The following is a 13,473-nucleotide window of genomic DNA, read 5'->3' on the forward strand; positions in this document are numbered from 1 at the left end:
ACTAAACGTGTGTTTTCACGACAGTTTGTTGGTCAACAAACGCGCATGAATCTCAGCGAATACTTGCTCCACAGACATAAAAATTATATCAAAATAAAGCTTGAAATCTGTGCTTTTAAATGGATAAGCATACTTAAAAACAAAAGTTTTTTGGTTTTGTAATCTGTATGAAACGAACGTGAGGTACAGTCAGTCTTGCCAAATGCACATCACATGACAGCAACTAATTAAACGCCCACAAACTTGTAAACAAAGAGTCTCTGTCATTTCTGTAGGAGATTCGCTATCAAGACCAAGCTGTGGATTACTTCAGAAGACCAGCGCGATCAGACGATCATTATCCAGAGGGTGATAATGTGTAGAACGGCCATAAATGAGGTTGGTGTCGTGATCTTGTTTGCTTGGGCAACCTGAAAATAAGCTGAGTTTGTTTGATTCGGACATTTGGAAACAAAACTTATGAGACAGATGTTGTTTTAAGTTCATTGGTGAACCCATTGGTTTTCCCATTCAGACAGAATACCCGAGCATACTGCCTGAGAGGTGTTTCAGAAATGGCCGCCAAGTGAAATGACTTGCCTTAAAGAGACTTTGGCCATCCCAAACACCTGCATGGTATTTTAAAGTGTTAAAAGACATAAACATTCAGAAAGCTACATGTCTACATCCCTGACTTGTTGCTAAGGCTTTTTTCGGGTTGCAAGATGTTCTTAGGTGGTTGCTAGGACACAGTAGGTGACTGCTATTGAATTCTAGGGGGTTGGTAAGGTGTTCTCAACATTTGCTGTAGAAGTGGAAAGTAGAATATGGCCATAAACGCGTAACGGAGATAACACTTTCATCTACTCATACATATTGGTGTGTCTGCCATATTGGAACAGGCAACATGTTGTCACCAAGATGTCACAACATTGCACATGCTCTGCTTATAAACACCCACTGAGATCTTAATTCATAGAGGGAATATGGATAACCTTTCACAGATATAGAACGTGTGTTTTTATATGCAGTTTTATATGCTAGGGTCTTCTGTATGTTTGGCACAACATTAAAGTGGCTCATAAATGGATTTTCTAAGCAAAACCCACTCATGAGTGATAAATTCAGAACAAACGAACACAACGAGAAACTAAACATCAGATATGTTTTCCGCATTGTTTGTGCAAATGTATATCAATGTTTACCCTTTTGCGGTTTAGCTAATTATGGCGAAAGAACATCTTTCAATAATGAGTATTTGTCTCGTGTTTGAGCATGGTTGATTCAGCTAATTATAGAAGACCAGTGCAAGACTAAACAAACAGGAGCAACTCAATACTCTCATCTAAATGCGTGCAACGTTTCCATCATACAGGCAAATAAATCTTATCGCTGAAAAAAATGATTGAATGTTTACTTTACAGCCAGCGTTAAACTGGACAGGACGTTCACGTCAGAGTGGATGAAAAGTGGGACAGCGTGATAAATAAAGTTTAAATGAGTAGAGAAAAGAGAGAAAGGAAGAGAGAGTCTGACAGAAGCCTAAAATGAAAGGCGGTGAAACTCGTCCCTTGACACCTTCATGAATAGTGAAACAGGAGTAAAGGACGATAGGATGTGCTCTCCACATCCGTCATGGTTTCCAGTTGCTTTAGAGATGCTCCTTATTCAATATTAGCTTACATGGCCCACAATTACAACGCTAGCTGTGGACTTCAAAGTCATTTCGCTGCTTTGATACTGTTGCTTTGAGATATACACACTACTTGAATTCGACTCAATTCAATTACAGGATTTCCTCAGGTCTCGTTGAACAGTGTCTTCTGATCATTTCAACCGTTTAACAGGAGCACTTTTTAATTAAGATATGCTTTTGGAAACATTTTCGACAAATAAGACGTTTCTACCACTTGCTGCACCTTTTCTGCATGAGTAGTCAAAGAAATGGTTGATAACTGATACAGTTATCAGTGGATGTTAAAATTCAGTATGTTTAAATGGACACCAACAGTCTGATTTTAATACGATTAAGACAATACTTTTATTTAAGAGTTTACTATGTAAACAGTGATTTTTGATTAATCCTATTAAGGACATAAACGAACATGTGGAGTATGCTGATTTTAGTCACATTACTGAAGTGCAGTACAGAAATTTAAACACCGCAATCAAACTATGACCTTCATGAAAGATTTTCATCACATTTTGCGACAGGATATTCCAAACACACGGCTGTTTGACACTATCCTCTGCACCTACCGAGTTAGTGAAGGACCACAGACACCTGGGGTCTGTTCTTCGTACCTCGCTTAAATGATCTAAGATGATTTGGAAGATCCTGGATTTTTTAATCTTGATAGCTGATCTCTGGCTAATTTGGTTCTTCAAACAAGTTTGCGAATCAGATTAAAATGTCTGGATGTACTGATCTGAGACCGCTGTGTGTGTTGTGAAGGACAGATCTGTCGATCCTCGAAATCATGATCAGCAATGCAACAATTGGCTGACGGCACTGCAGCTTAATGACATCATCTGATTAATATTCAATTATCCATGAGAGCAAAATTACATAAAATTAGCAGTAAATGGTTTGTTAAATATGACACGCAATAACTTTTCACATTTGTTGTGAGCTGCAGGCTTTACACTTTCATGTGTCAAGAGTATTCATCATGTATTTCAATGCATATCAATGTATTTAGTTCTACATTTAGAGAAGATTTTCTTTACAATAGTAGCCTAGGCCTACTCAAGTTTTTTTTTTTATCGGCGTAAGGAATAACTGCATGAATTAATTTTGCATCAAAAAATTATTTTGATATCAGTAAAGGTGTCAGTCACCAGCATAAGCGGTCAAAACACATGCATGACTGCATAAATTATTATCCGTTTTTTTAAAAAGTCGAATATTTGTGCATGTACGCATTTGCATCTAAAAAGATCATATCATAAAATTTTCACTTTGAACCACCAGGTGGCAGTCTTTGTACTTTTATTTCGGAGTGCAGATTGCATTAGTTTTAATAATATATATATATATATTTAAATAGTTAAAAATATATATTTACTATTTTCCCAAGTGTATACAACTACTGTAAAAAAATATCAGCATTTGGTACATACTTTCAGTATTATCTTTGCTTGAAAAGACCCGATGTAAACCTGTTTAAATGAAATGAACCTGCTCCGATGCAGGTTTGAGCTACCAAGTCTCAGATGAGTTTTGAAGAACACCACAATCCTGGATCGTGTGAAATCGTCAACAACCAAATCCAGATAACTGAGTAATCCACGTACGAAGAACGGACCCCTGCATTGCGAAATGCTTTTTTTCATATGGCATGTGGTAAATTCAATTAAAACAACACTCTTCCAGTAGTTTATATTCGCATCCAATATCTCGTTTGTCATGGTGGCATGCATAAAATGTTCCTGAATGAAAGTGAAACTGCCGAACTGTAGTTAAAGTCGACAAATTAAAAACGAAACACCCGAAATTACATGAAATTCCGGAGGAAATGTGGAGAGCATGATGACGTAGTGACATTAATCGAATTATGTGCTATAACATGTAAAACGGGATCACGAAAGAAACATTCCAAAAGCAACTCATGTAAACACTTCAATCATATTATTGTCTTATTCAGATTAAAGCAAATAATTTGATTACTGATGTCCATGCAAACATAGTCACTGACTTCATATTTTGTGCAAATTAAAATGCTAAAATCTAATATAATATTCAATAATAAACTAATATACTGTATTAGATATTTATTTTTCAGATCTGCTAAAGATTACATTTAACAGCAATAAAACACTATTTATTAGTTTTTATTTAAGATTAACTTTAAATTAAGAGTTTTTACTACTACATTTTTTCAATAACTGCTGATTATTTGATAAGCTTTTAAAATAATGGGGTCAGTACCACATTTAAAAATACTTCTTTCATCAAGGATGTGTTCATTTTTTTAAAAGTGACAGTGCATTTATAATGTTACAGTACACTATATTTAAACTGCAATCAAATGCTGTGTTGAGCTGATGTTTCAACATCAGAGAATCAAGAAAATAAATATCAAGGTTTCAACAAAATTTTAAGCAGCACAATTGTTTTCAACACTGATAGTAATAAGAAATGTTTATCCAAATCAGCACATTAAAATTATTTCCAAAGGTCTTTGTGACACTTAAGTCTGGTGTAGCTAAAAAATGCTGGATGGACAAATCCAACCGTTGGGTTGAATTTTAATTATGACAACCAACCATTTTACTGTAATGATCAGATGATCACATTAATAATACCCCTGCATTTGTACTGTTTTTAACCAAATACTTCCAGCAATGGTGCACATTAGAGACCAGAATTAGTTTCCAGTATTGTAATGTTATTCATTTTACAACCAACCCCAAACACTGATGTGTCATGCATTTACACAATTTTGACTCATTATTTTGATACATCACTCTGCTCTGCATACATAAAAGCCATTTTTAGACATTTATAACATATCCTATTCCCATAAAACGACCTAAAGACAGTAAAAGACATTTCATTTCCATGTAAATGAAAAACATCAGTTCAAACTGATGAAGAAGTCAATTTGGTGGAAGCTCATAACACAAGCTGTTTCTTGTAACATTTCACTATTGTTTTGTCTGTGGTAAAGGCTCATGGTAAAGTGCTTTATAACCCAATATTAAAGGGCTTTAGCTTCAAGCCAATATCTCTGAGAGTGGCTGAAAATAAAACATCAGGAAGAAACTACAAACCCGGAGGGCTCCAGCAGAAATGAGGTGGGTTTATAACCATTTTGCCTTCTGGGTATCCCAAATAATCAGTCACTGGATGAGAGTGACATTTACAGGGCACTTACGTCCTTTTTTAGATGGCCCATAAATACCAAGAGTGGGACTGATGGGGAAAAAGCAAGTGTCCTCACTAGCGCCTTTCTGAGGGCTGAGTTAACTCTATAATGGAAGAACACAAGCACAACAAGCCATACTAAACAACCAACACTAATGGATTCACCCCTTTAAACATAACAAAGCTGAACATCATCATCAGCGGCTCCTACCCTGGGCTACAGGTGTCAAACAATTCAGAGCTCAAACCGCGTAACTCTCACTGAAAAAAAACAGACATACGCACACACATAATTGAGCGGGAATTAGCATCCTCACGGGTCTTCAGAGATCTGACTTACTGGTGAATGGCTTGAAGGAACTTGCGCTGATGTTTCCTGACTTTGGCGTGGTCCATCTTTCTCACCAGCTTGGTGTTTTTATAAATGAGCCACGTCTCCCTGAGAACATTAGCAGCTGTGTTTTTCACCTGTAGGAGAGATAGCATTGTTAGCAGTCAGTCTTGATTTTTAAACAGGGCTAACTTGCTTTGGATAATAAGGTTTAGAATAGCCTAAGGATAGGATTTCCGAGTTTGAGTGCAGACACACAGACCTTTCCTGATCCCATTACTCTCTCGATGCCACTTCGCTTCCTGTTCATCTATATATATATATATATATATATATACACACTACCTGACAAAAGTCTTGTCGCCTATTCAAGTTTTAGAAACAACAAATAATAACTTGACTTTTAATTGATCATTTGGTATCAAAAGTGGCTCGTATGAAAGGCTAAGGCCTCTATATACAGTATACAGTATAGAATATAAAGTCATGGTGCAGTGGAAAAATAATTGGTATTGTGTATGACTCCCATGAGCTTGGAGGACTGCATCCATACATCTATGCAATGACTCAAATAACTTATTAATAAAGTCATCTAGAATGGCAAAGAAAGTTGCAACAAAGTGTTCTTGCAGGACTCCCAGAGTTCATCAAGATTCTTTGGATTCATCTTCAATGCCTCGTCCTTCATCTTACCCCAGACATGCTCAATAATGTTAATGTCCGGTAACTGGGCTGGCCAATCCTGGAGCAGCTTAACCTTCTTTGCTTTCAGGAACTTTGATGTGGAGGCTGAAGTATGAGAAGGAGCGCTATCCTGCTGAAGAATTTGCCCTTTCCTGTGATTTGTAATGTAATTTACAATGAAATGTTTGTAGCACAAATGTCTTGATACCTCAGGCTGTTGATGTTGCCATCCACTCTGCAGATCTCTCGCACATCCCATACTGAATGTAACACCAAACCATGATTTTTCCTTTGCCAAACTTGACTGATCTCTGTGAGAATCTTGGGTCCATGCAGGTTCCAATAGGTCTTCTGCAGTATTTGTGACGATTGGGATGCAGTTCTTCAGTTCTTCTGACACTTTTCCAAATGATCAACTAGAAGTCAAGTTATTAATTGTTTCTCTTACAACTGGGATTGACAGCAAGACTTTTGTGCGGTAGTGTATATTGTCATATCATAATAAAATACAAAAATATCCAAAGAATAATAAAAGTAATAATATGCTCTTTCCCAGAGATGGGTTGCAGCAGGAAGGGCATCCGCTGCGTAAAACATGTGCTGGATAAGTTAGCGGTTCATTTCGCTGTGGCAACCCCGGATTAATAAAGGGACTAAGCCGAAAAGAAAATGAATGAATGAATAATATGCCCTAAATTAAAGTATTAATAAAAGTAAAAACTTAACTTTTTTTAATGACACTATATTTTGATTTTCACAAAAGTTTAAAGCTGACCAACACTGATGACAATAAAAATAAAGGTTTCTATCAGATGATCAGACTTATTTCTGAAGCATTACACTAGACTAGGACTGGAGTAATGATGCTAAACATTCAGCTTTGCATCAAAGGAATACAATACATTTTATAATATATTCAAATAGAAAAATTGTGAAGAAAACATATATCTATTTTTATAATTTTACAATTTTACAGTTATTGTATCTTTGATCAAATAAATGCAGCCATGACTATCAGAAGAAATGCCTTTCAATAAAATATTTCTTCAGCATTTTTAATTTGATTGTGTCGTTCACAATGCTTCATGGGATTCTTTCCCTCATTATCACTAGTGTTATGTTATTTTTTGAATTCAGTATTGTGATTGACCTTGTAGCTGGTTGGTTTGGCTCATTGACTATAAATCTGAAACAAAAACTTCACTATAAGTGAAACACTTCCAGAATGAAAGCTGCTGAAAAAGTTTGCAGACGCTAATGCACTCTATTGCTGGATCATTAGCATTAAGCCTCTGTTAGCATAATTAGCTAATGTTTAAAACTGCTCCAAAGCACAAAACTTTGTTTTACACTTGGAGTATGTGAAAAAGCTTCTCTCACTAGATGTAAATGCTCATTTCCAGATTTCCAGCCTGATCTCTTACATTTCTGCAAGACCAGCATTACAATCGCTGTGAACATCATTGGAAGCTTTAGCTTTAGCTTTTGAATATTCCTGCAAGCAGGGTGTCACATTAATGAATTCACACATGTTGTTTGTACTTAACAGATCCACCTTGTTTTCCCACTTTGCATAAGCTGGATATTATTTCCACAGGTTTGCTGGGATTAAAAACAAACTGTGATACTGCAACGCCAGAGTATTCAAATTGGAGGATTTCAGACTTACCCTTTTTGTCAGCTGGGTGTCCATCATAAAGTTATGTACATGTTTTTCAGCTTTGGTTAATTCCAGTTTTTTTGCGACCACAGCGACCACCAAAGCAGTGCACCCGGCACCCTGAAAAACAAACATTAGCTATTAGTAATAATTTAGTCCAAAAAACAACAACAGTGATACAATACGATAGAGTTGCACAATATTTCGTTTCAGCATCGATATCACAATGTGGACATCTGCAATAGTCAAATCGCAAGATATGCAACGTTGAGTGTGAATTATATTTGACCAAGAGCTACAGAACACAAGCAATTTGTAGAGTCATCATGGCTAGGTTTAACCATAAAAGAGTGAAGGTTTATCATTTGCATGTGTTTTTAAGGCCTGTGACTGAGCATTTGAGCATAAAAAATATGATGTTTAGTCATGTAACAAAGATGTATTTTATTTATTTATTTATGATATATAATTTTATTATCTTGTTCGTTGATTCATTCATTCTTTTTCCTTCAGCTTAGTCCCTTATTTATCAGGGGCCGCCACAGTGGAATGAACCACCAACTATTCCAGCCACAATATTGCCTTGTTTCTAGTCCAAATATCTAAATTTCCATGTGATTACTTTACTTATATATATATTATATATATATTATATATATATATATATATATATATATATATATATATATATATATATATATATATATATATAGCTTGTTTTATGGAAAATCTCCTAATTTTGACTTATTTATTCTGAAAGTTAAAACAAAACAATGTTTTTACTTTATCTAAGAATTTTAGAGATATCTGGACTAGAAACAATGGAAGAAAAGAAAAGCATTTTTTGCATTGTGATTATTCAATTTTTGTACCTGAATAGTCTTAGACTCCCCAGAAAATGGAAGAGCTATTCAACCCATCTTGTGAAACTGTATTCGTATCACAATATTTATCGGAGATAATAAAATATTGCAATATAAGATTTTTCCTATATCATGCAGCCCTACAATATGTTATGATATGATATGATATGATATATGATATGATACGATACGATACTTACCATGATGCCAGTGAGGAGACAGACTCCTTTTCCACAGTATGTATTGGGAACCATATCCCCATATCCAATGGTTAGAAAAGTTATTGAGATCAACCACATGGCTCCGAGGAAATTGCTGGTTACATCCATGTTGTCATGATATCTAGCGAAGGTAAAATAACTGCAATTACTTAACATTCATCTACGGCTGACTTGATTGTAAGTTAATCAGTCAGCCATGAAAATTGCGCTAGTTTGTTTGACATTAGACATTTATGTTGTGTTAAGTCCACTGCTGAGGACTTGGACATGCTGTTGCTGTTGTAAGCTTACACTTAATTGGCTAATTGAGGGATCAAGCCGAGTTGGGACACAATTGACTCAGTTTTCAAAGCTATTTAACTGCTGTTTAAAAGGTTACACGTCACACGGAGGCCCTCCAGGTCGGCCACGTGAGAGATCTGATACTCTATAGGGTTTAACAAGTTGAGAGAAAGGCACCGTATCGTTTTTCTTTGAAATGATGCATTTTTGATACTTACGTCTCAATTTCTAAAGTTAAAACAAAACAATGTTTTTTGAGATATTTGTACAAGAAACAAAGCAAAACAAAGGTAGAAAAGCATTTTTTGCATTGTGATTATTCAATTTTTGTATTTGAATATTGTTAGACTCCACAGAAAACTGTCGAATAGAGCTATTGAACCCATCTTGTGAATCTGTATTAATTTCGCAATATTTATATTGTTTATAATATTTAGGTAAAATAACTACAACTACTTAACATTCATATGGCTGACTTGATTGTAAGCTAATTAGTCAGCCGTGATTGTGCTAATTTGTTTGACATTAGACATTTATGTAGTGTTAAGTCCACTGCTGAGGACTTGGACAAGCTGTCAATTTTTTCCCAAGTGTGAATTGTAAAATTAAAATGACAAATAATATTTAACTAGTTTTCAATTTTTTTCATATTGTAAAAATGTCACCTAGAAATTAAACGAATGATAATATTGATATATTAATTAATTTTGAAAGTAATACTTACTTTTTTATTATCACTTTAATGTTGATTATTATATCATAAATTAACGATAAATCGAATATTTAATTTTATTGTAATATAATAATATTATAATTCGAATATTTTATACATTCAAAATCAACCATAATTATTCAAATATTAATTTATATAATAATACAGATACTTTATTATATTAACATTCATTTTCATTTCGGCTTAGTCCCTTTATTAATCTGGGGTCGCCACAGCGGAATGAACCGCCAACTTATCCAGCATATGTTTTAAGCAGGGGATGCCCTTCCAGCTGCAACCCATCACTAGGAAACACCTATGCACTCCTATTCAAACATTTACACTATGGACAATTTAGCCTACCCAATTCACCTGTACCGCATGTCTTTGGACTGTGGGGGAAACCGGAGCACCCAGAGGAATAATATGAATATATTAAATATTAATATATTAAATTGCACATCTAGTATTTTCTAATAATTAGTTTATAATAAACTAGTTTCTAATAATTACTGAAATATTACTGAAATAATTAAATATTTATAAATATTTAATAATTAATTTATGCCTGAAAATTGATAATTAGAATATAATTATAATAATATACAATGTATATGACAATAATAATGCTGCATATTAACATACACTACCACTCAAAAGTTTGGGGTCAGTTTTTTATTATTATTATTTTTATTTAATAATTTAAATAAAATTATTCTGTTCATTAAGGCGGCCTTTATTCAATGTAAAAAAAAAAATTTTTGTTAAATACTTATTTATTAAATATTTATTGTATATAGTTTCAAATGAAATGATTACTCCAGTCATTATTGCTTTTTATTACTATTACCATTAATAATAATAATAATAATAATATAATAATAATAATAATAATAATAATAATAATAATAAAATAATAATAATACTAATACTAATAATAATAATAATGATGATGATAATAATAATAATAATAATAATAATACTAATAATAATAATAATAATGATGATAATAATAATAATAATAATAATAATAATAATAATAATATAATATATAATAATAATAATAATAATAATAATAATAATAATATATAATAATAATAATGATGATGATAATAATAATAATATAATAATAATAATAATATATAATTATAATAATAATAATAATAATAATATATAATAATAATAATGATGATGATAATAATAATAATAAAATAATAATAATACTAATAATAATCATACTAATAATAATAATATATAATAATAATAATAATGATGATAATAATAATAATAATAATATAATAATAATAAAAAAATAATAATACTAATAATAATAATAATAATATATAATAATAATAATGATGATAATAATAATAATAATAATAATATAATAATAATAATATAATAATAATAATAATAATAATATAATAATAATAATAATGATGATGATGATAATAATAATAATAATATAATAATAATAATATAATAATAATAATAATAATAATAATATAATAATAATAATAATGATGATGATGATAATAATAATAATAATATAATAATAATAATAATAATAATATAATATATAATAATAATGATGATGATGATGATAATAATAATAATAATATATAATAATAATAATATATAATAATAATAATGATGATAATAATAATAATAATAATAATAATAATAATAATAATAATAATAAATAATAGTATAAACTACTTTTGATCAGTTATTTTACAGTGCAATAACACTTCACAATTTGTACTGTATTTTTGATGAAATAAATGCAGCCTTGGTGAGCAGGAGAAGCTTATTTTAAAACATTAAAAAAATTCCTACTGACCCCAAACTTTTGACTTGTAGTGTAATTTTCTAAATTATCAAATTTTCTAAAAAAAAAAACCCTAGCATATAATATATATTAATATATATTCTAAAAATAATAATAATAATAATATATTTATATAATTTTAATTGTTAGGTAAACTATATATGTATATACAGTATACCTAACAAAATCAGATAATTCTGTAAACTGCCAATTCATACCTCTGTAAAACTTTATACAGTAACTAAAGTACTTTAAATAAAAGAAATAAATCAAATTCATAGAAACTGTGGCTTAAAGACATGGTAAAAATCCACTACTACAGCCAGAGCAATAAAGTGGGCCACCTTTCGCAGGCCCTCACAGTCCAGGCGGCGATGATCCACAGAGAAATGGTGAAGACCAGCAACACTGTGCCGGGACAGATAGTCATGAGGGTCTTCATGACAAAGCGTGTGTTGAAGTTTATTTTGTTGAGGGCACCGATACTGCGTGATGAAGCATCGGTGAAGAGTTTGCTATGCAGCAACATGACGCGAGCAATGAGGTACAATCGCAGAAACATGGGGATGGACAGGATGATGTCCACATCTGCGTCCGTTTTGGATGGTGCGTAGGAAAAGGCAAGGCGCGCCGTCCATGTGAAGGTGTAGTTGCCTGGGATGGGGTGTATGGCGCACACAAGGATCTCCAGACAGATGAAGAAGATGCGCTCGTAGGTCATGGCTATCCTCCAGTCGTCTGCGGCGTTGTCCACCATGAATAACTGTTTAGGGGAGAAAAGAAATATGAAAAAAGCTGTAGAAGTGGGAAAAATTCTATAATATATGTACCTGCAGAAAAAAATACATTTAATAATTCAATTTAACACACTGGTAGCATGATATAGAACTTTGTTAGCATGTTTTAGCATGTTGGTAGCTTGTTTTAGCAACTTGCCAGAATATTATTAGCCAGTTAACAGCATACTTTAAAACATGTAGCTAACGTTTTAAGATGTTGTTACCATGTTTCCGTATTAGCATGTTGCTAGCATTTTGTCTTAAATCTCTAATAAATTGTTACACTTTAATAGTATCATGCTAATATTGTTTAAAATGTTCCCAGCTTGTTAGAAATTTACTGTATGTAAGGTAACGTACTTTAGCACATTTTAGTATGTTTTATCCCATTGTTAGCATGTTTTAACACATTTATGTTCTTTGCTAATATGTTTTAACAAACTATTAGCATGATCAACACACTGTAACACATTTTAGATCATTGCAAGTATGCCATATGTTTTAACACTATGGTAAAACAAGAAGCACTGTTAATGTGTTTCAAGATCAGTTAACATATTGAAATATCATATTTCTAACACAAATGTTATTGTTATTATGTTTTTCATGAATTAACATGTTGTTTACATTGTTATCAAGAACTAACATGTAGCTAGCATGAGGTAACACAATGTAATATGTTTATAGTGTGGATAATATATTGTTAGCATGTGGCTAATATGTTTCAGCATCAATTAGCATGTTGTTCGTAGAAAAACGCTGCTAGCATAATTCATGTTGGTAAGTTTTACCATGAACTGACATGTTGTTCACATCGTTAGCAAGAATTAACAGGATGCTAGCATGAGTTAACATTGGTAATATATTTACAGTGTGGTTAATATATTGTTAGCATGTCGCTAGTATGTTTTAGCATCAATTAGCATGTTGTTTGTAGCAATATGCTGCTAGTATAATTCATGGTCGTATGTTTTACCATGAGTTAACATGTTGATTACATTGTTAGCAAGAATTAACAGGTTGCTAGCATGAGTTAACACAATGGTAATATGTTTATAGTGGGGTTAATATATTTTCAACATGTCACTAGTATTTTTTAGCATCAATTAGAATGTTGTTATTAGCATGTACTACATAATGTTTAGAACAATTACCAAGTTAATAAAGGTCTTAAGGACTTTAACAAGGTGGATTATGTTAAATGATTTGATTTTAGAAGAAACAGCTTAAATAGTAGATCAGTATGTTGCTTAACTACTTA

General features: G+C 32.3%; 1 protein-coding gene across 1 annotated transcript in view; it reads right to left on the reverse strand.

Moving 5' to 3' along the window:
- Positions 1-13,473, reverse strand: part of kcnn2 (potassium calcium-activated channel subfamily N member 2) — a 73,833-nt gene that overhangs the window by 27,152 nt on the left and 33,208 nt on the right. Inside the window, exons 3-6 of the mRNA XM_056467346.1 lie at positions 11,778-12,196; positions 8,588-8,729; positions 7,534-7,644; positions 5,190-5,317 (exon numbers count right to left, since the gene is read on the reverse strand). Coding sequence (XP_056323321.1) covers positions 5,190-5,317; positions 7,534-7,644; positions 8,588-8,729; positions 11,778-12,196 — 800 coding nt within the window. The remainder of the gene's footprint in view (positions 1-5,189; positions 5,318-7,533; positions 7,645-8,587; positions 8,730-11,777; positions 12,197-13,473) is intronic.

The sequence above is a fragment of the Danio aesculapii genome, chromosome 10 (assembly GCF_903798145.1).
Source record: "Danio aesculapii chromosome 10, fDanAes4.1, whole genome shotgun sequence".
NCBI classification, from domain to species: Eukaryota; Metazoa; Chordata; class Actinopteri; order Cypriniformes; family Danionidae; genus Danio; species Danio aesculapii.